The sequence below is a fragment of the Cervus elaphus genome, chromosome 25, assembly GCF_910594005.1.
Source record: "Cervus elaphus chromosome 25, mCerEla1.1, whole genome shotgun sequence".
Taxonomy (NCBI): domain Eukaryota; kingdom Metazoa; phylum Chordata; class Mammalia; order Artiodactyla; family Cervidae; genus Cervus; species Cervus elaphus.
In genome coordinates, this window is record NC_057839.1 from 15,653,396 (window position 1) to 15,680,990 (window position 27,595).

At 42.3% G+C, this 27,595-nt stretch overlaps 1 protein-coding gene across 2 annotated transcripts; it reads left to right on the top strand.

The window, feature by feature from the left end:
• Positions 1–12,777: 12,777 nt before the first annotated feature.
• CD180 (CD180 molecule) lies at positions 12,778–26,955 on the top strand. Of its 2 annotated transcripts, XM_043887925.1 has the most exons (3): positions 12,778–13,153; positions 21,252–21,418; positions 25,183–26,955. In XM_043887925.1, exons 1-3 carry the CDS (start codon positions 13,064–13,066, stop codon positions 26,909–26,911), a joined length of 1,986 nt encoding a protein of 661 aa, XP_043743860.1. In that variant the 5' UTR covers positions 12,778–13,063; the 3' UTR covers positions 26,912–26,955. The 2 variants fall into 2 exon arrangements, with proteins under 2 accessions (XP_043743860.1, XP_043743861.1); XM_043887926.1 differs by lacking the exon at positions 21,252–21,418 and having other exon boundaries at positions 12,779–13,153.
• Positions 26,956–27,595: the final 640 nt, after the last annotated feature.

A 27,595-nucleotide genomic window follows, 5' to 3' on the forward strand; every position in this document is an offset into this window, starting at 1 on the left:
AGTGTACTATTAAAAGAATCCAGAAAAGACATTCTATTTGGGATTAGGTTGGTAAAAGAAGAAATGGAAAGAGCTGAACTGATTCAAGATTATTTAGAAGATGGAAAATATAGGTGTTGTCAGTGGATTAAATGAGGTTGGGGAGAATTTTATTGACAAAGGTGAGTCCTGAATTTTTGGTTTAATTTCTGGAGTAAGGAGCCCTTTGTATGAGTTAGTTTAGGATACTTAATAATGGACCCTCTAAAGATATCCATGTTTTAAACTCTGGAACCCATAAATGCTACCTTATCTGGAAAAGGCATTTATGGGTATGATTATTTTAAGGATCTTGAGGACATGAGATTATTCTGGATTATCTAGATGGGCCCTAAATGCAATCACATGTATCCTTATAAGAGGGAAGCAAAGGGAGATTAAAACACATATAAAAACACAAGAAGGCAATGTGAAGATGGGACAAAGGGATTTGAAGATGCTGACCTTGAAAGCTGGAATGATGTGGCCACAAGCCAAGTGTGATAATTATGTGTTGATTTGACTGGGCCGCGGGATATCCAGACATTTGGTCGAAAATCATTCTGGGTGTGTCTGTGAGTGTGTTTCCTGATGAGATTTGTTTGAATCAGTGGACTGAGTAAAGCAGACTGTCCTCCCTAATGTGGATGTTCCTCATCCAATAAATTGGAGACCTGAATAGAACAAAAAGTCTGAAAGAGAGGAAACGTCTCCTGCCTAACTATTTGAACCAAAGCAGTCATCTTCTCCTGCCCCTAGATTAGAATTTATAGCGTGCACCCTCCTGAGCCTCTAGCCTGATGGCTGCAGAACTTCTCACCCTCCATTGCTACATGAGCCAGTTCCTTATAATAAAACTCATGCACACACACACACACACACACACACACACACACACACACACACACACACACACACACACACACACACACACACACACTATTGTTTCTCTAGAGGTTGTGAGGTTGTGAAAGTCACTCAGTCATGTCCAACTCTTTGTGACCCCATGGACTATACAGTCCATGGAATTCTCCAGGCCAGATTACTGGAGGGGGTAGCTTTTCCCTTCTCCAGGGGATCTTACTGACCTAGGAATCAAACCCGGGTCTCCTACATTGCAGGCAGATTCTTTACCGTCTGAGCCACCGTGGAAGCCCTGATTTATAACTGTACCTTCCATCTACTCATTCAACTGGCATTCATCAGACAGACACCAAACCAGGCTGTGAGATAAAATATAAGCAAGACGTTGTCCCGGGCCTCACAGATTTCATAATTCAATGGAGGAAAGGAGCACAGGAGTGAACAGAAGATTCAAGAGCTGTAATAGAATCAAGCACAAGGGATAGTGGGGACTTGGACCTTTGTAGGGACAGAAGTCACCTCCTTCCATCACAGTACTGAGCACGGAGGACATTCTTGAGACATTCGAGAGCACCTTATCATTTGTGAGGAAACAGAGGAGGAAATGACAGCCCAGCTCGTATTCTGTATGACTGCCGCAGCCCTAAAACAGTAATGGCATGTCAGCGGTTCAGTGCCACCCAGGGCCTCTAAGCAGGACAAAGTCTCAGCTGTCAGGAAAGGTGGTTGCCAAGCTGAGGTGCACACAGGATGTTCTTTGTGGCAATCTCCATGTGACATTCAGAAAATGGTCACTAGGTGGCAGGGTTAACATTTGCAAAATTACCACCAGTAGCAGTTAACTACTAGCTGGATTCTTAGCTGGAAACAGTTTTTGTTTCTATCCCAAAGGGAGAGTGGGACCAAGTCCTAGGGACAGGATGACTGGGTAGTCTCTCAAATCTCGCCCAGAGCTTCCTGCGCACACAATCCCTCATTTCTAAAGATGGATCCATCCCTGCTCCAGGGGCACTGGGCTCAGTATGCACTCTGTCCTAAGAAGCAGGTTCAGACTGAGGTTCGGGGCGGGGAGGAGGAGGAGAAAGGCTGCCAAGTATTCTTCAAAGCTTTAAGGGAAACAAGTGGCTCTTACGCTTTTCACATCTTCAGCTTTCCCTGTCAGTGTCCTGTTTTATCTGGTGTCACACTCCCAGGGGGTCAAGCCCTACCTTAGCCACAGAACCAAATGACCTTGAACAAATTATTTAGCTTCCTTGTGTTTCTTTACCCAGAGATGACAGAGTATAGTCATACAGATTAAATGAGTTAAAGTCTCTAACTTACATAGAATAGTACCTGGCGATAAACAATAAGCACTGTGTGCTAAATATTATTATTATTATTTTCTCTAGGTAAAAAGGAGAACTTTTTTCTCAATTTCTTATGAAGATGGTAAGTAGTTGGGACTCTAAGTTGTAATTTTAAAACAAAGACAAAAAACAACTTTGAGTTCCAAATTTTCAGATGAAATTATAAAGAAAAAAGTGACCACTCAACAAAAGGTATTTACGTCCATTCTAGAATGATGAACCAGGCTCTTTTCCTGGTAGAATTCTAGAGTGGAAATGGGCCACCTCCTGACAAAGACACATCTGACCCTCCAGGTATCTAGCTTCCCATCCCTTCCCACAGAAAAACAGAGCCTGAGACCCCAGAGCCAGCAGATGCTTTATAACCTGTCCGTGGTCTTGAGTGTGGTGGTGTTCTCTCATTTCCCGTATGAGAACAGAATTCTGACATCACAGCCAACTTCTCCAGACACCCCAAAACTTCACTGTCCCACCAAGGCTGTAGTTTTTTTCGCAAAAAACACACATACACACAGCTTCAGGTAGCTCAATTTCAACGTTGATTAGGACCTTATCTACTTACGTAAAGCAAACTTTTTTGTCATTTGTTTAGTTTCTCATTGGCTCTTGAATAATGAATGTGCATGTATTTAAAAGCTACAGATCAGCCTCATTTTTCATGGCAGATATATGTGTAATTACATTTTGAAAAATCTGATCATAGACTGCATAAGATTTGGTTGCAGGAATTCTACAACGCAGAGCAGTCACAAACTGACTTCTTTGATAAAATAAATGGTTGTATTTTTATCAGTCCTACATAAAATTTAAATTTTTATGCTTGATTTGCTTAAAGTGAATTCAACCATATTTAGAAAGTAGAAAGGAAGTTTTAGAATTTCCTCTTTCTTCTTCTTCTTGTTTTTGTTTGGTATTAACAGAGTAAAACAGGAACAGATTGTGTTCTAAAGAGGAAGATTCTGCTAGAATTGAAGCTACAATCTTAAAATTTTCCCATACTTAGCCAGTATTGATTGACTCTCCAGGTAGAGATTTTGCTCTCAACCTCATGCTAATTTATGGTGAGACTTGTCATAATATATTCAGCAATACAAAATGGATTTTCTCTCCCTTGCTGAAAATCTCAAGACACCCCAGTTCTTGGCTTCCTGTTGTCTTCCCCCAAGGAATCCACATATTTGCATCACATTCAAAAAAAAAAAAAGGCCAAAAGCTAGATTGGCCCCCAGTCAGAAGTGAACCATCTACTATTGTTCAGGCACCCACAAAACAAAGTTCTAAGGGGAAAGGACAAATGCATGTTGCTTGGGCACTTCCAGAGACCAAGAGATACAATGATCCTACAGAAAACAAATTTTGACAAGTGAGGGACAAAGGACATGGTAGGATTATGACTGGCCATGGCTAAAGGTGAGGCTCAAAAATAAAATATGAAAATCAGAGGGGAAAACCTTACACAGACACACAACTGAAGCAAGAACCAAATGCCAGCAAAAGACAGAGACCTGACAAGAAAAAGATTTTCAGAAAGGAAATGCAACAGAAGTGAAATGCAAAACAAGCAAGAAAAGACATGCAGCCTATAAGAGAGCAAAGAAGAAAGAAGAGGATTTTTCCTGAGCACAGAGGCCAGTAAGATGATAAGGTTTGGACCACTTCTCTAGTTATCTCCATCTGAACAGACACATTCCTACCACTGGGGTCGATTTGATTTGGTGTTTAAGTCAGAAACAATAGTAACTTGGTAACCATTTATAGACACAATATTTTTATGATTTTGAAATTTAAAACTCTCAAATGTCAATTGCACCCCCACTCGCAAATCTTCCCTCCAAACCCCAAAGCTTTCAATATGTTCCAACTATATGGAACTAAGAGAAGTATTTGGAGTAGGTTGTATTACTGCCATTTTGGGGCATTGGGATTTCAGGAGTCTACTTGGGGCAAATGGCACCTCTCTGGGGGAAGAGGAAGGAGAAGAGTTTGGTTCCAGCTGTGCTAAATTCGGCAGCTTATTGAGAGAATTGCTTTGCTTTAAAACAGACATAAGCTAGTGTGTGAGATTCAAGCTATTTCTAGAAATGCATTTAGAAACCATTTCCAGAGGTTGCCACATTAAAAACTCTCTGTGCAGAATCTTAACCTTTTACCCCTTGTTCCTCAGCTCTTCCCCAAAGCCCTTTGTCCTCCACAGGTTGGTTCAAGAACTCCCAGGACTAGAAAGAGCTTCCCTCACAGGAGGAAGCGGCCTAGATGGGTATGCAAACCCAATGAGCCACCTTAATTAGCTTCTTTGTATGTACAAACATTTCCTCTCAGCCCTACTTAACAATCAGTGGTCATGATGGACTCTAATTACAGTGATAAATTGGGCCTGGGCAGCCACCTCCTGCTCCATCATTAAAGGGGACTATTTACGGGGGCCTTTGCAGTCAGTCATCTCCTTAGCACTAGAAAGACACCACGGCTCACAGAGGTCACTGGAGGTGAACAGGAACGCCCAAGGTGGCCGAGAGCATCAGGCACTCGGTGGCCCCAGCAGCAGCTCAGAGCTGTGTGTTCTGCACAATTAAGAAAACGCATCTGCACAACACGAGGAGTGGACCATGGGCCTGGGGACCAAGTCAGCACGTCCTTAGCATTTACTAAGTCCAGATGTCTTTATCTTCTGGGCAGGAAGTCAGAGTCTGTCCAGATGGCATCTTGATTGCTTTCAGCTCAGCTGATTAAATTTCTAAGGCTGACATCTCTTCCAAATACCCTCTCCATTCTATGAAAATGGGGTTGTTAAACAGTGCCAGAAAGAGTCCCTGAAGACGGCAGGCTGAGAGGGCCCAGTTGCAAACCTGAGTGCCTGGGACACAGCGCCAGGCAAATTTCCTGCCATGTGGCTGGGGTTCTGGGATTTTTTTTCACTACAGCAACAGAATTTCTGGAGAGGAAGTGTTGAGGGGCGAGATCGTGACTGGACCCAAGATCTAGGTAGGAGACCTGGCTCCTCCACTTTCTGACGTGTGACCTTGTGAATATCCTTAAGCCACCCTGACTTCAGTTTACTCTCCTGTAAGCCTGGGATAACAAGAAGACCTACTGCAACAAGTTGCTTTGAAGATTCATGAGATCATGCACACCAAGTGCTTACAAAAGTACAAGAACCTGGTAAATGTTCCCTGTGCGCGCTCAGTCACTCAGTCATGTCTGACTCTTTGCGACCCCATGGACTGTATCCCAGCAGGCTCCTCTGTCCATGGAATTCTCCAGACAATGCTGGAGTGGGTTGCCATTCCCTTCTCCAGGGGATCTTCCCAACCCAGGGATCAAAACTGGGTCTCCTACATTGTAGGTAGATTCTTTACCATAAAGATGCCCCCACCCCCCCCAACCCCACCCCATATCCACAGGTACTGCATTCATGGATTCAACCAACCATGGATGGGAAATATTTGGGAAAAAATTCTAGAAAATTCCAGAAAGCACAACTTGAATTTGCCACACAGCAGCAATTGTTACACAACATTTACATGGAAAATTCAGCAGTGACCACAGGACTGGAAAAAGTTAGTTTTCATCCCAATCCCAAAGAAGAGCAATGCCACAGAATGTTCAAACTGGTGCACGATTGCACGCATTTCACATGCTAGCAAGAGAGTGAGTGAAAGTTGCTCAGTCGTGTCCAGCTCTTTGCAACCCCGTGGCCTGTAACCTGCCAGGCTCTTCTGTCCATGGAATTCTCCAGGCCAGAATACTAGAGTGGGTAGCCAGTCCCATCTCCAGGGGATCTTCCAAACCCAAGGATCGAACCCAGGTCTCCCACATTGCAGGTGGTTTCTTTACCATCTGAGCCACCAAGGTAATGTTCAAAATCCTTCAAGCTAGGCTCCAACAGTACATGAACCAAGAACTTCCAGACATACAAGCTGGATTTAGAAAAGGAACAGGAACCAGAGATCAAATTGCCATCATCCATTGGGTCAGAGAAAAAGCAAGGGAATTCCAGAAAAACATCTACTTCATTGACTATGATAAAGCCTGTGACTGTGTAGATCACAACAAATGATGGGAAAATCTTAAAAGAGATGGGAATACCAGACCACCTTACCTGCCTCCTGAGAAACCTGTATGGACGTCAAGAAGAAAGAGTTAGAATCAGACTTTAAACAATGGACTAGTTCCAAATTGGAAAAGGAGTACGTCGAGGTTGTATATAGTCACCCTGCTTATTTAACTTCTATGTAGAGTACATCATGAAAAATGCCAGGCTGGATGAAGCTCAAGCTGGAATCAAGATTGCCAGGAGAAGTATCAATAACCTCAGATATGCAGACAATACCACGCTAATGGCAGAAAGTGAAGAGGAACTAAATAGCCTCTTGATGAAGGTGAAAGAGGAGAGTGAAAACCTGGCTTAAAACTCAACATTCAGAAAACTAAGATCATGGCATCTGGTGCCATCACTTCATGACAAATAGATGGGGAAACAATGGAAACAGTGACAGACTTTATTTTCTTGGACTCCAAAATCACTGGGGACAGTGACTGCAGCCATGAAATTAATAAATACTTGCTCCTTGAAAGAAAAGCTGACAAACACAGAATATTAAGAAGCAGGCACATGACTTTGTCGACAAAGGTCCGAATGGTCAAAGCTATGGTTAGTCATGTAAGGATGTGAGAGTTGGACCATAAAGAAGGCTTAGCACTGAAGAATTGATGCTTTCACAGTCTGGTGCTGGAGAAGACTCTTGAGAGTCCCTTGAACAGCAAGGAGATCAAACCAGTCAATACTAAAAGAAATCAACCCTGAATATTCATTGTTAGAACTGATGCTGAAGTTAAAACTTCAATACTTTGGCCACCTGATGTGAAGAACCAACTCATTGGAAAAGACCCTGATGCTGGGAAAGATTGAGGGCAGGAGGAGAAGGGGGTGACAGAGGATGAGAGGGGTTGAATGGCGTCATTGACTCAATGGACATGAGTTTGAGTAAACTCCAGGACACAGTGAAGGACAGGAAAGACTGGCATGCTGTAGTCCATGGGGTTGTAAAGAGTCAGACATGACTGAGCCACTGAACTGAACTGACAGGCATTATAATTAATCTAGAGATAATTTAAAGTATACAGGAGGATGTCATAGGTTCTATGCAAATCTGACACCATTTTATGTGAGACTTGAGCATCTGCGGATGTTGCTTTCCCTTGGGGTCCTGGAACCAGTGACTCACAGGTGTTTGAGATGACTGTAGTCTTGCTAATTTTTGTTCCTAGCTCTACTTTGCCTTCTTCGGCAGTGCTTCTTAAAAACACAAACTTGCATAAGGGCAAGGGACGATGCATAAGCTTTAGACCAGAAAAAATAAGTAATCCTTTATAGTCCTTTACGGGTTACCTTTCTTTCACAAGCATCCCTGAGACAGAAGCAGGGCAGACAGTATTTCTCTTTTACAGAAGCTGAGACTCTAGAAGGGCAATGGCTTGTCCAAGGTCACATCAGTAGCTGTGTCTGAGGATGAAAAAGGCTGTTGAACTCCTCTGTGCTGCACACACTCCTACGTGCTACAGATCCTGTGCTCACATGAGGAAATCAGTGCCACATGTGGAGCAGAGGAATGAACACGCTCCCCTCCGACCACCATCATCTCGCCCCCAGCAAACGCTTCCGGTCAGGCTGACAGGACACGCCAAGGACCGCCATGGTGAAGAAAGGAGGCCATAGCACCAATTTACAGAAATTGTGGCCTATCTCTTGCTGTTTTACAAACTCCTTTCCTTCCATGCTTCACTCTCAAGGGCTGTGGGAACTTCAACTACTACTACACTCACAGTAAAATGCGTCTCAAGGGACAGGATGTGGAAAATGTTCCAGAAGACCTAAAAGTCAATGACTTAATAATAATATGAATAATCTCAACTCTTGAGAATGCCAGACTCATGTTTTCTTTTACATTCTTAAAAGAAAAAAAAATGGCATGGTTGGATTAAGTTATTTTAAAGCTTATTTTTAGCTTTAAATTTTTTTATGTTAATGGACCACTATTAGGACCACTTTTATTTCAGAGTGTTTATCTGAGAATTCCAATTCCCTGACCTGTGCTCTAGTCCCCACATTTCATTGCCTATTAATATCATATTCATTTAAAGCTTAAGAGAAAAGCTGTAAAGATGCCTTTAAAATTCCTGCCTTTATAAAATACAACAGGTGAAAGAGAAGTTAGTAAATGGCACTCACCATTAATTAGAAGTTAAAGCTGAACAAATAGTCTATTATGTTACACATATTTCCAGAACCACTTGTGCATAACTGGGTGACCAAGGAATAGTGAAATCTGGTTTTGGAGAAATACCAAATCAGAGAGTTTTTTAATTGTTGTAACGGCCCCCTGGAGTAGGTACTTCCAATATTGATCATCTCTGGGAGAGAGAAATTCTGGGGCAAGAAGAACTCCCCCTTTCCCTGAGTGCCAAGCCAAGAAGCCTTGGGCTCCGAGATGTGAAAAGTCTTAGAGCATTTTTTTGTGATGGAGGGGAGTTGGCAATGCCATGGAAGACACTATGCTTGCTTTCACGGTTGTGGCAATGGTAACATCAGCTTCCATGGCAGAGAAAGAGCCTGGTGCAGCAGGATCAAGGCTGGCATATTGAAGCCACCGGCACAACTGAGCTTGGACTCGAGCAGGACTTAAGAAGAGCCATGTCGCCTCTCCAGGTGGAAGAGGCCCACGAGCATTGCCTGCTCTTTCTGGTCTGGGGACCTCCCAAGAGCCGTCAACTGCAAAGGTAGCAGCCAAGCAGAATGACACACAGGCTTGCGGGCTCTGTTCACACTCTCAGAGACAAAGGGGGCAACTTACAACCATTATGACTCTGAACCATGTGTCATAAGACCTTGGTAACACAAATAAATATGGAGAAATATTTTGATAAGGAGTAAAACTGACCATAAAATGCATTTAAATAGTCAAGTTAAAGAAGAATTTTATATGCCAGTAGATTTAACCATCTGGAGACAGAGGGGAAAGCAGGCGTGACCCAAAAAGCAGAACAAAAACCAAATGTACAAGACGGAGAAAAAAAAATTAAGATTTAATACCAACTGGTACCCATAAGCTGAAACGGATGTTAAACATCTAGTTCTTTGCTAAAATTGAATCACAAAAGCATGTTTTGGTTTGCACACCCTTGGAAAAAAGCAATTAGCCCTAGTCATTGCTAAGAAAGGGTAGAAACAGCCAGACAAGGTATATAAGAACTCCACATGCTTTCCCAGACTATAATTGCCTTGAAACACACAAAAGTGAGTACACGGGCCTCCCAGACATAAAAGTGGGGAGTTACCCATAGGGTGACAGCTGACCCAAGGGATGAACTTCATGGAAATCAGGTGGAAAACAAGACACAATACAATAACAACAAAGAATGGTTTGGGGTTTACATGTAAATATGTGGTATAAGGGTACTTGAATTTTATGAAAATTTCTACAGTCCACAGATCTGTTGTTTCTCCACTGACATGGGTATCAACCCATAGAAATAAATGAGTTACCTGTGCCTTTTTTCATCTTCTCATATCGCTCTCCATATCTCTGCAAGTACTGGTCCTTATAACAGGTGATGGCAGTCTATCCCTCAAAGGCATTGTGAATAAATTGAGTTTGCAGTCATGATGTGCATAGCTCCAGCCAAACCTCTCTATTTTTTATATTTTCTCAGAAGGGTTAAGACCACCTACCTACATTAGTAAAGAAAGAGCAATTGTCAACAAAAAGCCAGTGTAACTCTTTTTTATTGGCTCAGGCCAATGACTGTTAAATAAGTAAAATGAAATCTTTATTTGGAAATAGAATGATAGGATTTTTCAGATGGAGAAATGCCTTATAAATAGTCCAGCCCCATCATTTTACTGATAAGGAAATTTAGACAGAGAGACTTTCCCAAATGCATAACTAGTTAATGGCAAAGCTAGGACCAGAATTCAAGTTAGTGCCTTTCTTGGGAGATTTGGAAAATATTCATATATATAGACTGTTAGGGACTGTAATGCATGAACTTGTGATACAGTTGAAGGAATGATATTTTTAACCTAGAAAGGGGACAGTTCAGGGACATGATGACTATATTCAAATACTTGAAGGACAGACAAGTAGTAAAAGGGCTTGAACTTGTCTTCCCGGCCTGAGGAAACAAGGTCAATTATGAGAAGATAAGAGGAAAGAAAGACTTTGGTAGGTCAGTATAAGATAAAACCCTTTAAACAGTCAAAATATGCCAAAACAATTTGTCGGGGGATAGTAAGCTTTCTGTCACCAGAGAAACTTCAGAAAAGACAGGAAGATACTGTAGTGTGTATGTTTTGTCCACAGAAAGGGGTGGGGTAAGGGGTGTGGAGGAGAAAATTCAGGCATGAAAATCATTTGAATAGGGTGACCTTTAAGAGTATGTGGTTCTTTACAACCTGAGACCAAATAAGGGTTTCATTCTTGCCTCCAAGCTCTAAAACCTATCTTCCTATCTGTTTGCAATAGTTTAAATTTTAATCTATTTCATATTTCAGGGTATTATGCCCTGAATATTTGATTTGAATGCTGTGGCAGAAGGTCACTCGTATTCATTTATTTTCTTTCATACACTTGCAGAGAGTCTTTAGACTCCATTATGCAAACACATGCAAATCATATGCAAATAGTGTGGCCTCAGAAAATGACAAAATCTTATGGTCTTAACTGAGCCATCAAACCTTTCTTTAAGAAGGCAAGTATAATATGCCTTTTGAATGTCTCTGGGGCAGGAGACAATTTCCTGAGAGTGATATTTACATGACATTGGAATTGGTTACTCAGAGGAGTTTTTGCCTCACATTCTTCACATTTATGTAGAACTTTGAGGTTAAGAAAGCATTTTCACATAAATGATCCCATTTGATCCTCATAATTACCCTGTGATATTGGCAGAACAGGAATTGGAATTCTTGTTCTATTATTCAGATGGGAAATAGACTCAGAAAAGTTAAATGCCTTGCCCAGCTTTGCTCCATTGATGAACGATGGATCTGAGACTTTGAAGTAGACCTTCTTTCAGTCTAAGACCTCTTCATGACACTAAGATGCATATCTTCTTTAAAGCACGGTGCTTGTCATCAGTCTGGGTTTGCTTGGATGGATGGTATTTTGCCAAAAGCATCTTTGAAGTTACTTCTGTTGATGAAGATGGCATTTTACAGGTGGCAAAAAAAGTAATTATTTGTAATAGTGCTAGCACAGAGACAAGTCTGTAGTGTCTGCAGCCCTCCCTCCCTTGCTTTTTTTCATATCTGTTCTAAAATCTCCGGATGAAGAAGTTTCCTTAACCTGTCCACTTCTCAGCTTTTTCAGGAGAGAGAATTCTTTCTTAAACTATGCAGAGTAACAGCATGGTCTCTGCAATGAGCCTGTCTATTTGCATGTGTGTGTGTGTGTGTGTGTAGTCACTCAATCATGTCTGACTCTTGTGGCCCCATGGACTATAGCCTGCCAGGTGCCTCTGTGCATGGAATTTCCCAGTCAGGAATACTGGAATGGGTTGCCATTTCCTCCCCTAGGGAATCTTCCCCGCCCAGGGATTGAACCTGAGTCTCCTATGTCTCTTGCATTGCAGGCAGATTCTTTTCCCATTGAGCCATCAAGGAAGCTCATGTGGCCTTGGAGAGGTCATTTAGTCCTCTAAGCATCAGTTTCTACATCTATAAAATGGGGGAAATAGCACCTCTTTGATAGAATATGTGAGAAGGAGATATACACAAAAGAAAACCTGCTTAGAGTCTGACACATAATATGTGTTCAATAAACGGTAGCTACTATAATTATCATATCAGTGGTGGTAACGCAGTAATGGTAGTACCTCAAGGCATTGTGAACTCCGATGCTAAGAATTGGCTCTTGGAAACTGAACAGGAGGACAGTAATGCCAAGTATCTCTTATATGCCAAAGGACTGAAAACAGACACCGTTTGAGGCAGCTGAATTCTGCCCAGTGAGGAATGAATGAACTTCAACTTTCTTTAGTCACTATTATATCTTTCCTCATAACGAGGGGGTTTCAAGGCTATTTCTAAGAAGAAATAGAGCCAAGGCTGACATCCTTAACTCCACTCTCTCTGAGCCGGACTGCTCTGTATATGGCAGTGACCTTTACTTCCCTGGATCACCTTGGGAGGGGATTCCATGGCAGCTGCTTCAGCAAGCCTGAATCACTGGGTCATGGGATGGAGATGTCTTCTTCCTCTACTGAGACCAGATGTGGGGACCACGGAAGAGGCTGAGGCAGTAGCTCCACCCTCTTTCTGGGATGACCCTGCTCCCTCTTGCCCTAGTTCCCAGCTCCAGCAGGTGCCACTGCAGGGCACCTTCCCTCCACCCCTCAGAGTACTCTGCCCTTCCAGAGCACCCCAGTCCTCTCCTGCTCACTCACCCAGGCTAACCAACAAGGTGGCCTCCTCCATGAGGACAGCCTCCTGCTCCCACAGCTTCTTTCATGGAGAGGGACTGGAAGCTTGCTGAGGGTCACTAGGAACCATTGCCCCAAGTGTCCATGTGTCCATGTGACCAGAAGTGCCCTGGGTCATTCTGAGGTTGGGTGCTCAGCTATTTTTGGCAAGAATGAGTCCTCTGCAAAAGGGACTTCCCCTTTTTTTGCAGTGCTAAGCCACCAAAGGCTGAGCAGTCAACATTTCTTATTCCCAGATCACTCTCTGAGCACCTCTCTGGCTGTCAGATTACCAAGGTTGTCATAGCTTTATTCGATTTCTCAGCTCCAGGCTTTCGCTGACCGTACCAGGCTGGGTGACTTCGGTCCTGGGAATGGCTCCCCGTGTCAGCTGCTTCCTGTTGGCGGTGCTGATTTCTGCCAGCTGTAAAGCCATCCCCTCCTCAGATCCGAAGTGCACTGAGGTGAGTCCAGACTATTTGTCTTTGTCCAGATTCAACTGCCTGGAAACGTTGAGATTCAGCACGCAGTTGTATCTGAGCCTTGGCGTTCCAATATCCACTGTCTTTAAAAGGGCAATGGGGTGTGTAGAACTTTTTCTTTGCTGTGAAAAAGGAGCCAAAGAGCTCTTCTGGGGAGATGCACTCACCAATTCCTAGTAGGAAGAAGTGAGAGTTGTTCTCCTCTGCAAACAATTTCCCCCAAATAATCCCAGTTGGGACATAAAATGTCAACAGGGTCAACTGCAAAGGGTAGAGCTCCAAACCTGCCCCCTAGCATAAAGAAGCTGTTTGTCCCAGCTCCCACCACATGGCCACTTCCCCAGAGAGTCCTTCAGTTTCCTGGCATTCAGGGTGGAAGTAAGTGAAGACCACCTGTGCCGGGCTTTAGAGAATAGAAAGATCACTCTGAATGAGCCTGGCTTTCTCCTCGAGTCGGACAGCCCTCCATCTGTTTCACTAACCCACAGGAGTAACATCTGAAAATACAGCCAAATTGTACCTTCTGTTTTGGACCATAGCAATTGTTTATCAACTTGTGGGAAGTTCTTGGGGCTTCCCAAGTGGCTCAGTGATAGAGAACCCGCCTGCCAATGCAGGAGACATAAGAGATGCAGGTTCAATTCCTGGGTTGGGAAGATCCCCTGCAGGAGGGCATGGCAAACCACTCCAGTATTCTTGCCTGGAGAAGCCCATGGACAGAGCAGCCTGCAGGCTACAGTCCATGGGTCTGCAAGAGTCGGACATGACTGGAAGTGACTTAGCAATCACGCATGCATGGGAAGTTCTTGGGCAGGGTGATGAGATAGAGAAAGAAAAAGGGGTCATTCTCTTACCATCGTCCTCCCTTACCTCTGATCCCATCAGGTATCCAGCACCACGTGAACTATCAGACAAGGGCTTGGACAGGAAGGACCATCAGTCTCGGTGGCTGAGTAGGTTGCTTTCCTAGTTTGGAGCTGAATGGCAAAAAAGAGGCAAGAGTAGCTCAGTGGAGAAAGGCAGAGCTTAAGACCCAGGGTCAGGGGAGTCAGGGAAAGTGGGGTAAAGACCTGCCAGACAAGAGCAAGAGCAGAAGCCAGGACTTTAATGAGGCCTGGGAGCAGAAAGCAACAGGACCTCTTTAGTCTGGTGCGTGTATGATCAGAAGGTAAGTCATGTCCAACTCTTCACCACCCCAGGGACTACCAGCCTCCTCTGTCCATGGAATTTTCCAGGAAAGAATACTGGAGTGGGTTGCCATTTCCTTCTCCAGGGGATATTCCTGACCCAGGAATCGAACCTACGTCTCCTGCACCGGCAGGAAGCGATGCTAATCTGATATTGGGATGGAATCAGGATGCACACTCAGACCAAAAGGAAGTACAGTGCCCAGGGGAAATTGTTCCATCTGCTACAATAATGTACCACAGACCAGATGGCTTCAACAACAGAAACCTACTTTGGTACAACTCCGCAGGCTAGAAGTCCAAGATCAAGATGTCAGCAAGGTTGGCTTCTTCTGAGGCCCCTTTCCTTGGCTAATTGACAGCCTTCTTCTCAGGCCCTATCCTGAAAACAAGGGTTTGGGTCTGAGTTCAGTAAACTTTTTATTGAAGTAAAATTTACATACAGAAAATCTACTAACCCTAAGTGCAGAGCTCAATGAGTTTTCACCAAGTGAACACATCCATGTGAGCAGCATGCAGAACAAAAAGCAGAACCTTCTCAGCACCTCAGAAGCCCTCTCATGTCTCCTCCAGATCACCAGCCCCTTAGACCCTCCAGTATTCTCACTTCTATCACCAACAATGGATTTTGCCTCTTTTTTGAATTTTGTATGCATGAGACCAGTGTACACTCTTCTGTATCTGACATTTTGCTCAATGTCAAGTATGTGAGGCTTATCGATGATGTTGTGTGCAGCCATCGTGCTTGTTTTCATCACTGAATGGTATTCTGTTGCACTGTTGTTGTTGTTGTCTGCTAGGTCAGGTCTGGCTCTCTTGTGACCCCGTGGACTGTAGCCTGCCAGGCTCCTCTATCCATGGGATTTCCCACGCCCTCCTCCAAGGGATCTTCCCAACCCAGGGATAGAACCCATCTCCTGGCATTTCCTGCATTGACAGGCAGATTGTTTGGAAGCTCCACATTCTTATCTAGGTCTTCGGTAAATAAATGAACAAATATTTATTAGGTATATATCAGGGAGTAGATGTATTTCATCATAGGGTACACGTATGTTGAACTTTAGTAAATATTGCCAGTTTTCAACATGTTGGTATCCACTTATTCTTACCAGCAGTGGATATGAGTTCTGATTGCCCCAATGCCTCTCTAACATTTGCTATTGTTTGTTTAAGAATGTTAGCTATTCTGATGGATGAGTAGGGGCATTTCACGGTAATTTCTTATTTTCTTAATTAAATTGAGTATACTTGTACATTTTTGGGTGTGTGTGTGTGTGTAAGTGTCTTTTCAAGTCTTTGGCCCATTTTCTCTTAGACTATTCATGGGTTTTTGTTTGTTTGTTTGTTATTTTGGTAGTGGTTCTTTAGGTATTCTGGATGTGATTGCAAATATCTTTTCCTACTTGGTGGCTTGCCTCTTCATTCTGAATATTTTTTGAAGACAGAAGTCCTTAATTTTATCATAGCTTGATTTATCATTTTTCTTTTATTTATTTGAAGTGAATGTCTATTTTGTTTAAGAAATTTTTGCCAACCCAAAGCAATGAAGATATTATCCTATATCTTCTTTTGGAAGTTTTATCATTTTCTATCATTTTGTATTTATTTCTAAGCTTCACATGTATATTTACAGTCCATCTGGAATTTTTTTTTTTTTTTTGCATGTGATGTAGAGGAGTAGTCAAGATAAATTTTTAAATAAAACTTTTTGTTTGGAAAAAATGTCAAACCTTGATAAATTCTAAAATATTCTCAAAATATTATAATGAATGCCAATAAATACTCCACACGGAATCTTCCATGTTTAAATTGAATGTATATATGCATGTGTGTGTATCGTAAGTAACAAAATTAGATCTATGACCAAGTTTTTGAAGGTTGATAAATATGCAAACAGTAGCTAGAATTCAGCCTTCTGTGATTTGGATTCAGGTAATATTTTAGATGTGCTCTTGAATCATTGCTTGTAATTATAGGCATGTCTCCTCCTTTCAGATGACTATTTGTCATTGAACAGTCACCAAGTCATGTCCAACTTTTTGCAACCCCATGGACTGCAGCACACCAGGCTTCCTGTCCTTCACTATCTCCCAGAGTTTTCTCAAACTCATGTCCATTGAGGCAGTGATGCCATCCAAACCATCTCATCCTCTGTCATCCCCTTCTCCTCCTACCCTCAATCTTTCCCAGCATTGGAGGCTTTTCCAATGAGTCAGCTCTTGAAATCAGGTGGCCAAAGTATTGGAGCTCTAGCATCAATCCTTCCAACAAACATTCAGGGTTGATTTCCCGGATGACTCTTCAGTCCCCTCAAACCTGTGGTAGGAGACAATCCTTCATGCCCAGGTATGGGGGAAAGTGCTTAGTAGAGCTCTGTTTTAAGAGAACTCCAAGTTCATGATACAGGGGCTTCACAATAACTCTAGACAATGATAATGATGTTTCAATGATCCAGGGAAATGCTGACTTTTCTTGTGAGTGCTTGATGTATATTACCTCATTAATCCTGAAAGCTGGTCTACCAAGAGAGGTTATTGTCCTCAATCCATAGCTGAGCAAAACAGGATCCTCAGAAAACACAGCTTGGTAGTTGAGACCTGGGATGTGAACCCAAGCAGTCTGCCTTAAGACACACAGAAAGTGAACTGCTTTTAATCTGAGTGCCCTTTGCCTGGAATCAGATCGACAACAGAGTTTTAGGGATGCGACCTCTTCGGAGTCTTTTCTTATTTTCAGAGAGTAACTGTTACTCGGATTTGACTCAGTCAAATTGCTGTCTCTGGATAGAGAGAAGTGACTAGCGAAGGAAGGTTGGAGTTCAGTGTCCCAGAGTCCCCATGCCTGGGGGAGCTGGCTGCTGCTGCGGGTGCCAAGTGCAGAGGAGACATCCAAACAGGTGGGAACCCGTGCTTGTGTGAAACTCAGAGAATCTGAAGTCAGAAAATGCTCTCAACACTTGTGAGAAGAGAAATACTGTGGGGTGGGAGGGAGTCAGAGATACAGCAGGAAGAAGCAAAATAAGATCATGATTGAAAAAATGCAGATGAATAGCTGGAGGGAAAGGGGATTGCACACACAGATGGAGCACTTGGGAGCCCCACTGCGGGTAACGGCGCCGCTCTGAGGTGGAGCTGGAGACAAAGGGATGGGCATGGGTCCCAGTGCGAATGCCCGTGACTGGAATAGAGGTGGGCATGGGTCAGTTGTCCTGAACACCATGGGGCTTCGCCTCGGCCCTGCGTAAGTTCACATCCAGAGGAGTCCAGTCTGCAGTGGAATGGCCAAAGCAGCAGAGTGAGAAAGTGACTTTGGAAACTGACCCCAGACTGAGGTCTAGCAACGAAGTCTGTTTTTATAGGAAGTGGTCACGTGGGGCTCAAAGAAACCACAGGGGCTGCAAAAGCAGTGGTGGGTATCTGCCTAGAAAAGCAACTGAACATGTGGTCCTTGCAGCTGACCCAGCCCTGAGCACAGTGGCAGTGACCACATAGCTGGGACATAGGAATTCTCTTCTACACCCCACCCTTTGTATTATCAGGCTGCTGCCTAGGAATCCTGTGCTATGCTATGGAAGCTCACCCTTAGGAAGTTTTGCTGTGAAAACTGTCAGCGAGAAAGATACAATCTCACTGATACAGTTTTATGAAAAGTGTATAACCTGAATCAAATCATGGGGAAACAAACCACAGAGAAGGAAGATGCAAACTATGAGCCAGGATTCTTAAAAAATTAATCAGTGTCAGTAGAGATCATGAAAGACTGAAGAATCTGCTCAGATTAAAGGAGACAGAAGAGACGTGGAAATGAGAGACAATGATTGAACAGAAATGTGATGTAAAAGCCATGGTGAGGAACCCAGAATAGTCTCTGAAATGTGCTTGGTTTTCAAATTTTCTTATGAGCCCTTATCATTTGCCTCATTCCTTAGGAATAAAGGGCAGATAATTCATTGCCGTTGGCCTAACTAGACATTATTGAATGTTACAACCTAGGCTCCCAGTGAGCTGCCAGTCCTCCTGGGAAGGGCTGTGCCCTGGTTCTCGGGTTTTCACTGGGTTGAAACTGAGCTATTCCTTTCCATTTGCTAGGCCAGTGGTTCAGGAGAGCTTATACTCCCTTTCAACTTTTGGAATCACATTAACGCTGTGAAGTGCTTAGTGAAGCATACAAGAGGAGTAACTTAGTTGTCACAGAAATGTATATATTCTGGAAAAGGAGGGAATTGCCAATGCCGAGCCTTTTACTGCAGGGCCAGAACAGAGCAAGACAAACTGAGGAAAGGCCCCATTTCTCCAGGTATTTATGACGTCAGTGATGCCAGAGGAGATCAGAAAAGAAAAATGGGTCTCCTCAAAGCTAATCTGAACCTCAGAAGGTGCACATACATCTTCTCCCTGGGTCTTCTCTCTTCCTGGGGAATAGGAGGGATCTCACAGCCTGTGTTTTCCCTCACCAGTCAGTCAAATATATTTTAAAGGCCAAGTGTGCATTTCAAGGGCATTCTGTGGATTTGCAGCAATGCCTGAAGGACTTTGGGTCTATGAAGCAATTATGGATGACAGGGATTATAAACATGGTAGTTTCATCAGTGACTTTGTAACATTGTCACAATATAGAAGAAAACTGGACTTCTCTGGTAGCTCAGACAGTATAGAATTTGCCTGCAATGCTGGAGACCTGGGTTTGACCCCTGGGTCAGGAAGATCTCCTGGAGAAAGGCATGGCAACCCACTCCAGTATTCTTGCCTCAAAAATTCCATGGACAGAGGAGCCTGGTTGGCTGCAGTCCATGGGATTGCAAAGAGTCGGACATGACTGAGTGACTAACATTATCATGTAGAAGAAAACCAGTGACTTCTTGTAAATGAGCGCGCTCAGTGTTGCTACAAAAAAGGGCCTGGCTAAGCAGAAGTTGGAGAGTGAGTAAGGCAAAAAGCAATTAAAATGGTGACACCTCTAAAACAAAGCACGTCAGGGTGCAGGCAGATGCATGCCATCTTCTGCGTGCAGTTAAGCAGACCCATTTGCAACTCAGCATGAGGAAAGCTGCTGACCCAGATTTCAGTGGGGCAGGCCATTCCCTACCCAGGGCCGTCTCACTGGGGCCTCTGGTGAGAACACCACGCGGCCAGGAGAAAGCAGGGCCTGAAAGGTGCGATGAGATCACGTGGAGCCTGCGATGATCTGAGAGCTGGTCCGTGGTTCTGGGACGTCTCTCTTCTCTGTGTCTCCAAGTTCTGCTTCTCTTGGAGAGCATGTCTTTCTTTCCCTGGAGCCTCCCCATGCAATATATATCCCACCAGACCTTCAGACCTGTCCGCCACCCTTTATCCTAAGGCATCAGCCAGATAAATTTATGAGCCCATAATTCTAAGGGCCTCTAACGAACCCCTTCACATTTTTACCTGCTTAGTTCAAGATCTGTAACTTGAGTTAGCACATTTAGCAAGCAGTAAGCAGCAGATGTGAAAACCCTTGACTCTCTCTGGGTCCCAGTGGGACCCAGCATAAGGAAGTCCTCTGAATTTACGTGCAGAGCTGTGCCCTCTGCTGGGTCTGGTATCAGCAGTCTGCAGTTCCAGAGATCCTAAACTGAGTCATACTTCAAGATTATAAGACCTTATGACCTAAGGTCTGTGCCATGCTGCTAGTTCTTTTCTTTTTTAAACATTAAGAAAATTTCTAAATATATACCAAAACGGTCAGTTATAAGGGAACCTTGTACGGATCACTCCACATTCAGCAACCACCAAGATTTTGGCTACTAACTTCCTCTATCCACTCTCTTCTTTTTTGCCAAAGTATTTCAAAGCAAATCTCCACCATCATGTCATTTTGCCTCTAAAACCTTCAAAAATAACTCAGAATATCTCTCCTACATAATTACAAGGTCATTATCATTCACAAAATTCACAGTTCTTTAATATTCTAAAATATCCTGTCCTCATTTGAAGTTCCCTGACAATGTTTTCTCAAATGCCTTATTTGAATCAGAATCTAAAGAAGTGAAGTGAAGAAAGTGTTAGTCACTCAATAGTGTCATTTCAGCTCCATAGACTGTAGCCTGCCAGGCTCCTCGGTCCATGGGATTCACCAGGCAAGAATACTGCAGTGGGTTGCCACGCTCTTTTCCAGGAGACCTTCCCCACCCAGGGACAGAACCCACATCTCCTTTGTCTCCTGCATTAGCAGGTGGGTTCTTTACCACTAGTGCCACCTGGAAAGCTCCATACTTCACAAAGTATGCAATATCTGATTGTCTTCTCTTGTTGATGCTAGAGTTGATTTGTTTGTTTCAAAGTGGAAAAAAAAACAAACATTTTTATGTATCCAAAAACAAACTCTAAAACAAATCATGTTCAGAAAAGGCTTGTTTTTATCACCACACCTTGATCTGCTTCCTTCCCTTCCCTTGAATATAGCCAGTTTAGGGTTCTCCCCACCCCACCCTAGTTTCTTTTTGTAAATGTAAGAAAATACACACATACTTTCCTTAGGTATCATACGGCATACTACATATTATATGCAACATATACTAATAGATGTCTACACCTTGATTTTTTCACCTTACAATTAACCTGCATATCACTCCATTATCAGTATATGGAGATTGTACTTAGTAGTTTTTTATCTACACAGGGTTCCATTTTGTGAATGTACATATTTTAACTGGCCTATATGGATAGATAATCTGGTTATTGCCAATCTTTTGCTATTGTAAAAAATACTACAATGAATAATGTTATGCATAGTCATTTTGTGCTTTTCCAAGTATTTTATTTGGTGAAGATTCCTAGAAGTGAGACCTCTGCCCAAAGGATAAAACATGTAATTTTACTAGAGAGCCAGTAAATATACTGTCTGATATTGGCTCACACTGTTTCTCTTATCAGAAAGAAGACAACAGGACTTACAACTGTGAAAATTTAGGTCTCAGAGAAATTCCTGACACTCTACCAAACACAACAGAAGTTTTGGAATTCAGCTTCAACTTCTTGCCTACAATTCAAAATACAACCTTCAGCAAGCTCATAAATCTTGTCTTTTTGGATTTGACCAGGTTTGTATCTGAGTTTTTTGTGTGTGCTTGATGTTTTACTTGGGTCAAAACATTCAAACTGTTTCCAGGACCTTCCTTTGGGGAGCAGGGACAGCCTGCTTATTCTGTGTGTTTACCCCTTCCCATGAAATATTTTTACACAGGTAAAATATAATTTAAATAAGCACCAATCAGTGGAGAGGGAAGTGGCTTATTCTCAAAATAAATTGTGTCTGCAGTCAAACTTAAGAAGTTCGAAGGAATATCAATAACACAACTGAAAATAATTTTGTACTAAATCAGATGTCACATCATACTATATTTTAGCAGAGTTGATTATGAGTGGGTGTGACATTTTAAGAAAAAAATTAGAGGAGACATACACACCATCTACTAACTTTTTTCCTGAAAATTGGTTTTAGAGGCAAGATGAAGATTCTAAATGCTGGCCCAGGGCTTCTGAGCCAGCGGGCAGAAGTGCCAGAAGAAAATAAAGGGATCGAGCAAGAGAGAAATGCAGCTGGTGTGTGTGTGTGTGTGTAAATTAGGGGAGGGCTCCATATGTGGATGGAGCCTGCTCCTCTTGCAGAAGTTCCATTTCTTCTACCTTGGTCCTTCAACCTAAGCTTCTACAGAGCAGGAGAGTATTCACATCCTTTGTTGTTGTTGTTTAGTCACTAAGTTATGTCCAACTCTTTGTGACCCCATGGACTGTAGCTCACCAGGCTCCTCTGTCCATGGGATTCTCCAGGCAAGAATACAGGAGTGGGTTGCCATTTCCTCCTCCAGGGGATCTTCCCCACCCAGGGATCGAACCCGTGTCTCCTGCCTCTTTTACATTGCAGGTGGATTCTTTAGCACTGATCCACCCAGAAAGTCCTTTCACATCCATAAGATTATACAGTCACATCTGCATGACCACCACTGGGAGGCAGGCATGGTAAATACTGCCATTCCACCTGTGTTAGATGGGAAAACAGAGGCTCAAGGAGATTTTGCAAGCTGCCTTAAATTCACACAGGAAGGAAACTGGGACTCTTGCTCTCCTGACTCCCAGCCCAGAATTTACTTTCTCTTTTAACATTTCTCATTCTCACATGAGAAGAGTTTGACTTTTTAAGAAGCATTAGGCCGGGAGAGCTTTCATAACTAGAGGACTCTCAGTTTCCTCTTCTGCTATTTTCAAAAAGCGATAAGAATGGGACCTCATGCTTTCTAAAGGCCTCCCCACTCTGCATCTGGCTGCAATGAGGCACTGTTTTCCTGACCTTACACAGTTGCTGTTTCCTTAGCTTTACCAGTTTGCTTTGTTTGCCCTTGGCTCATTCTTCTGTCTTGCTTTTTAGAACTTCCTCTCTGCAATTCTTTTCCTTTTCAGACATTTAATTTCTTTGGTTACTGTCTGTTAGCAGTCAACTTCCTCAGTTTTTGATTTTCTGAAAATATTTTTATTTCACTCTGATTCTTGCAAGATAACATTTTCTGGCATATGTTATCATTTTCTGGCAACTGTCTAGGCTGACAGTAGTTTTTTTCTCAGCCCTTCAGGATTATCATCCCAGTCTCCCATTGTTGCTGTTGGGAGGTCATCTATCTGTCCAGTCATTGTTCATATATTGAATAGCTGTCTTTTCTTCTCTGGATATTTTCAATAGCTTCTCTTTGTCCTTGGAATTCTATAATATCACAGTGACACATTGTGTAGATTGTTAGGCTCCTTGAATCTGAGATTGGTGTCTTTCATCAGTTCTAAAATATTCTAGCCACTACCCATTTGAGCTCCAGTTTGCTCCCACTCACCCTTGTATCATCTTTGGATCTCTGATTAGACTTATATTGCATCATCTTAACTGTCCTTTATATATCTTAATATCTCTTTATTGTTTTCCAACTCATTTTTTTTAAATTTTGGCTACATTCTAGGTAATTTCCTCATATTTACTTCTAGTCCATTAATATCCTCTTCAGCTGTGTTTAATCTCTTGTATAAGCTATGCATTGGTTTTCTAATTTCAGTTATTAACTTTTCCCATTTTAATATAATTTATTTTTTATTTTACAAATATATAAGGTCAGTTTTAATATTGTTTCCTTCATCATACTTTTGGTTCTTACTATTTCCTTTAAGCATATCAAGCATATGTTTGACATAGTGTAATTATAATGATATGATAATACATATAAGCTTTATCATCTATTCTTTATACATATTATACATATATTGCATACACACACAATATGCGTATACTTTATCAGATATATCTGATAACTGTGGCATCTGCTGCCTTTTTAAATCTGATTCCGTAGAGCTTTTTTTTTTTTTTGGCTGACTTTGGCTAATGTGTTTTCCTTATGTGTTTAGTTAATTCTTATTTTGAGAATTTATCATGTAGAACTTTGTATAAATCTTTGTTTAAAATGTTTCCTTGAATTAGATAATAACAATGAACTATTAATATTGGTATGTGTGACAATGGCATTATGGCTATAGAAAATAAGCCTGTTTTTTTTTTCTTTTTTGAGATGCATACTGAAATATGTATAGACACCTAGGATTTGACTTAATTTTAGAGAGAAAAGTAGGTATAGAAGAAGAAATAACTATGGCAAAATGGTGAGAACCGTTGCATCTGTGTGATATATACATGGAAATTCATTGTACTATTCTCTTGACTTTTATGTAAATTGGAATGGTTTTTATGTAAATCTTTTCACCTGCTAGTTACCTGAAATCACTACCATTCTAGAACTGTTTTAAGCTAAACTTTCCGTTTGGGTTTCTTTGGGGAAGTCCACAGAAGCAGTGTAAACTCAGGCTCCAGTTTTCATAGGTGGAAGCTGGTGGTGGTTAGAGACTCTCAGAGGATGTTTTTCTTGTTGTTCTTGTTTTTCTACCCAAAGGCAAGGTCAAGATAAACATATATCCTCAAAGTCTCTCTCGATGAGTTTTCTTTTTTTAAGTTCACCCACTGAAAGGATCCCTTGAGGGTCTTGGTAGTTTGCAGGTTTTTGAAAAGAGCTCCTATTCTATCCCCAAAGCTTTGTCTCCTGCCACTGGGCTATGTGGCTCATTAAAATCTGGACCCTAGGCCACCAAGGATCAGCAGATATCGACAGATATGACATAACTAGCTCCAGAATTTGGTCCTATGGTTTCAAGCTTCCTTTTGACATTACATCTCTAAACAATTCACTTACTGACCTCCAGGGGAGCTCTGTGTGTGGATGTATAGTGCAGTATTTTGAGGTATTATATCAGGATGAGTTTTCTCTGAACCTCTAGTTCCGTATGTCTATGGAGCATTTTCATATATATCATTTGAATCACAACCATTCTACAAAACAATCATTGTTTGCTATACTTTATAGAAGAGAAAAACAGAGGTTGAGAAAAGTTGTGACTTGCCCAGGATAGCATAGATAACATATTTTATATATCATGTTATACATTGTGTATTTTATGACCTATTTTATATTGCTTATAACAGTAAATAATAGTTTGATTTTGTCTACAAACTACTAATTTTTCCAAACACAAATCTCTGAGAGTTCAACTTAAAATATATAGAAAAAAATTCTAAGTCAGAGTGTTCAGATCTGAGGCTAGTCATTAACTCCAGAGGCTATCTGTGGGTAATGAAGAAAGTTTATTATCTTTTACTTTGAATAATAATGTACACTGTTTTTACTATGCACAAAAGATGGCCTTGCTATTATAAGTCACTGTGATAGAACTTTTTTCTTTTCCTTAATTAATTCTTCTTAAATACTATAATCTTTTTAAGGTGCCAGATTAACTGGGTACATGAAGACACTTTTCAAAGCCATCATCAACTGAACACCATTGTGTTGACTGGAAATCCCCTGATATTCATGGCAGAAACATCACTTAGTGGGCCCAAGTTGCTGAAGCATCTTTTCTTAACCCAAACAGGACTATCCAATCTCGAGTTTATCCCAGTGCACAACCTGGAAAATTTGGAAAGTTTGCATCTTGGAAGCAACCATATTTCCTCCATTAATTTCCCAGAAAACTTCCCAACACAGAATCTGAAAGTCCTGGATTTTCAGAATAATGCTATACACTACATCTCTAGAAAAGACACCCATGCTCTGGAACAGGCCACCAAACTTAGTCTTAATTTCAACGGCAATGACATTAAAGGCATTGAACCTGGGGCTTTCAATTCAAAGATCTTTCAAAGTTTGAAATTTGGAGGGTCTCTCAACTTATCTATTATACTTAAAGGTCTACAGAACTCTACTATTCAGTCTCTTTGGCTGGGGACTTTTGAGGACACTGATGACCAAGATCTCACTTCAGACACATTTGAGGGACTTTGTGACATGTCTGTTGAGAGCATCAACTTACAAAAGCACCGTTTCTATGACTTATCATCGTCCACATTTCGGTGCTTCACTCGACTCCAGGAGTTGGATCTGACAGCAGCTCACTTGAATGGACTGCCTTCTGGGATTGAGGGTATGAACTCTCTCAAGAAATTAGTTCTCAATGCAAATAGTTTTGATCAATTGTGTCAAATCAGTGCTGCCAGTTTCCCGTCCCTTAGGGACCTTTACATCAAAGGCAACATGAGGAAACTTGACCTCGGCACTCGGTGTTTAGAAAAACTAGAAAATCTTCAGAAACTTGATTTAAGCCACAGTGATATCGAGGCTTCTGACTGTTGCAACCTGCAACTCAAAAGCCTGCGCCGCCTGCAGTACTTAAACCTGAGCTACAACCAGCCCCTGGGTCTCGAGGATCAGGCGTTCAAAGAATGCCCCCAGCTAGAACGCCTGGATTTGGCATTTACCCACCTACTTGTTAAGGCTCCACACAGCCCTTTCCAAAACCTCCATCTCCTGCGGGTTCTGAATCTCTCTCACTGCCTCCTTGATGCCAGCAATCAGCGCCTTCTAGCAGGCCTGCGGGATCTCCGGCATCTGAATTTACAAGGGAATTCCTTTCAAGATGGGAGCATCTCAAAGACCAATCTACTTCAGACAGTAGGCAGCTTGGAGATTCTGATTTTATCCTCCTGTAATCTCCTCTCCATAGACCAGCAAGCATTCCACGGCCTTGGGAATGTGAACCACTTAGACTTGAGCCACAACAGCCTGACAGGAGACAGCATTGATGCTCTTAACCATCTTAAGGGGATCTACCTCAATCTGGCCTCCAATAACATTCGCATCATCCCACCCCATCTCCTCCCTGCCTTATCTCAGCAGAGCACCATTAATTTAAGTCACAATCCCCTGGACTGCACTTGCTCAAATATTAATTTCATAACATGGTACAAAGAAAATCTATATAAACTTGAGGACTTGGAGGAGACTATGTGTGCAAATCCCCCACCTTTAAGGGGAGTGAAACTGTCCGAGGTCAAACTGTACTGTGGGATTACGGGCGTGGGCATTTTCTTTATTGTAGTATTTGTATTCTTGCTCATCCTTCTGCTCATTTTTTCAGTTAAATTTATTCTTAGGTGGAAATACCAGCACATTTAGTGCTGAAGGTGTCTGGAGATGGAAAATAAATATGCTTAGCAAAATTGCCCTTGGTAGAGGAACTGTTGTCTGTTAGTGATCAGACTTTTCTGATTGGTTCCTGGAACTGGGTAGGGATTCACTGTACTTTTCTGAGTCCCAGAACTGATGAACCTCCCAGGAAGGTAAAGTGACTAGGGCCAGAGGGTCAGATGCAGCTACGAGAGACACAGAGCCTTTTCCTCATATGGAAGGTGGGTAGGAGTTGAGGGGAACCAGTGGTCGGGAAAGGCCAGGAGGCTATTAGGAGGTCATCACTTCCACTCAGGAGCATCCCTGGAGGCACCTCCTCCCTTGACTCGCCCACATCTCTCTCCTGCAGCTCTGGTCGTGTGCTTGGGTCTGAGTTCTCAGCAATAGAGCCATTTGGGAAACAAGTTGGGGATAAAGTCTCAAAGTATATTTTAAAAGAAAAAGAGAAAACACAATGAATTTAAAAGAAGAGGCTGAGAAATGAATCTTACCATCAAATTGACTTCATTAACCTCCTTATTCCTTAAATCTCCAAGGATTCTACAATGCCGCCATGGTACAAATAGCTCTAAGGGGGAAAAAAAAAAAAGACTCCCTCACCAAGATGCCCCTCCCCGAGGTTGAGGTGTTTTGCACATTGACTACCCTCATTTCAGAACCAAGAAGGCTTTT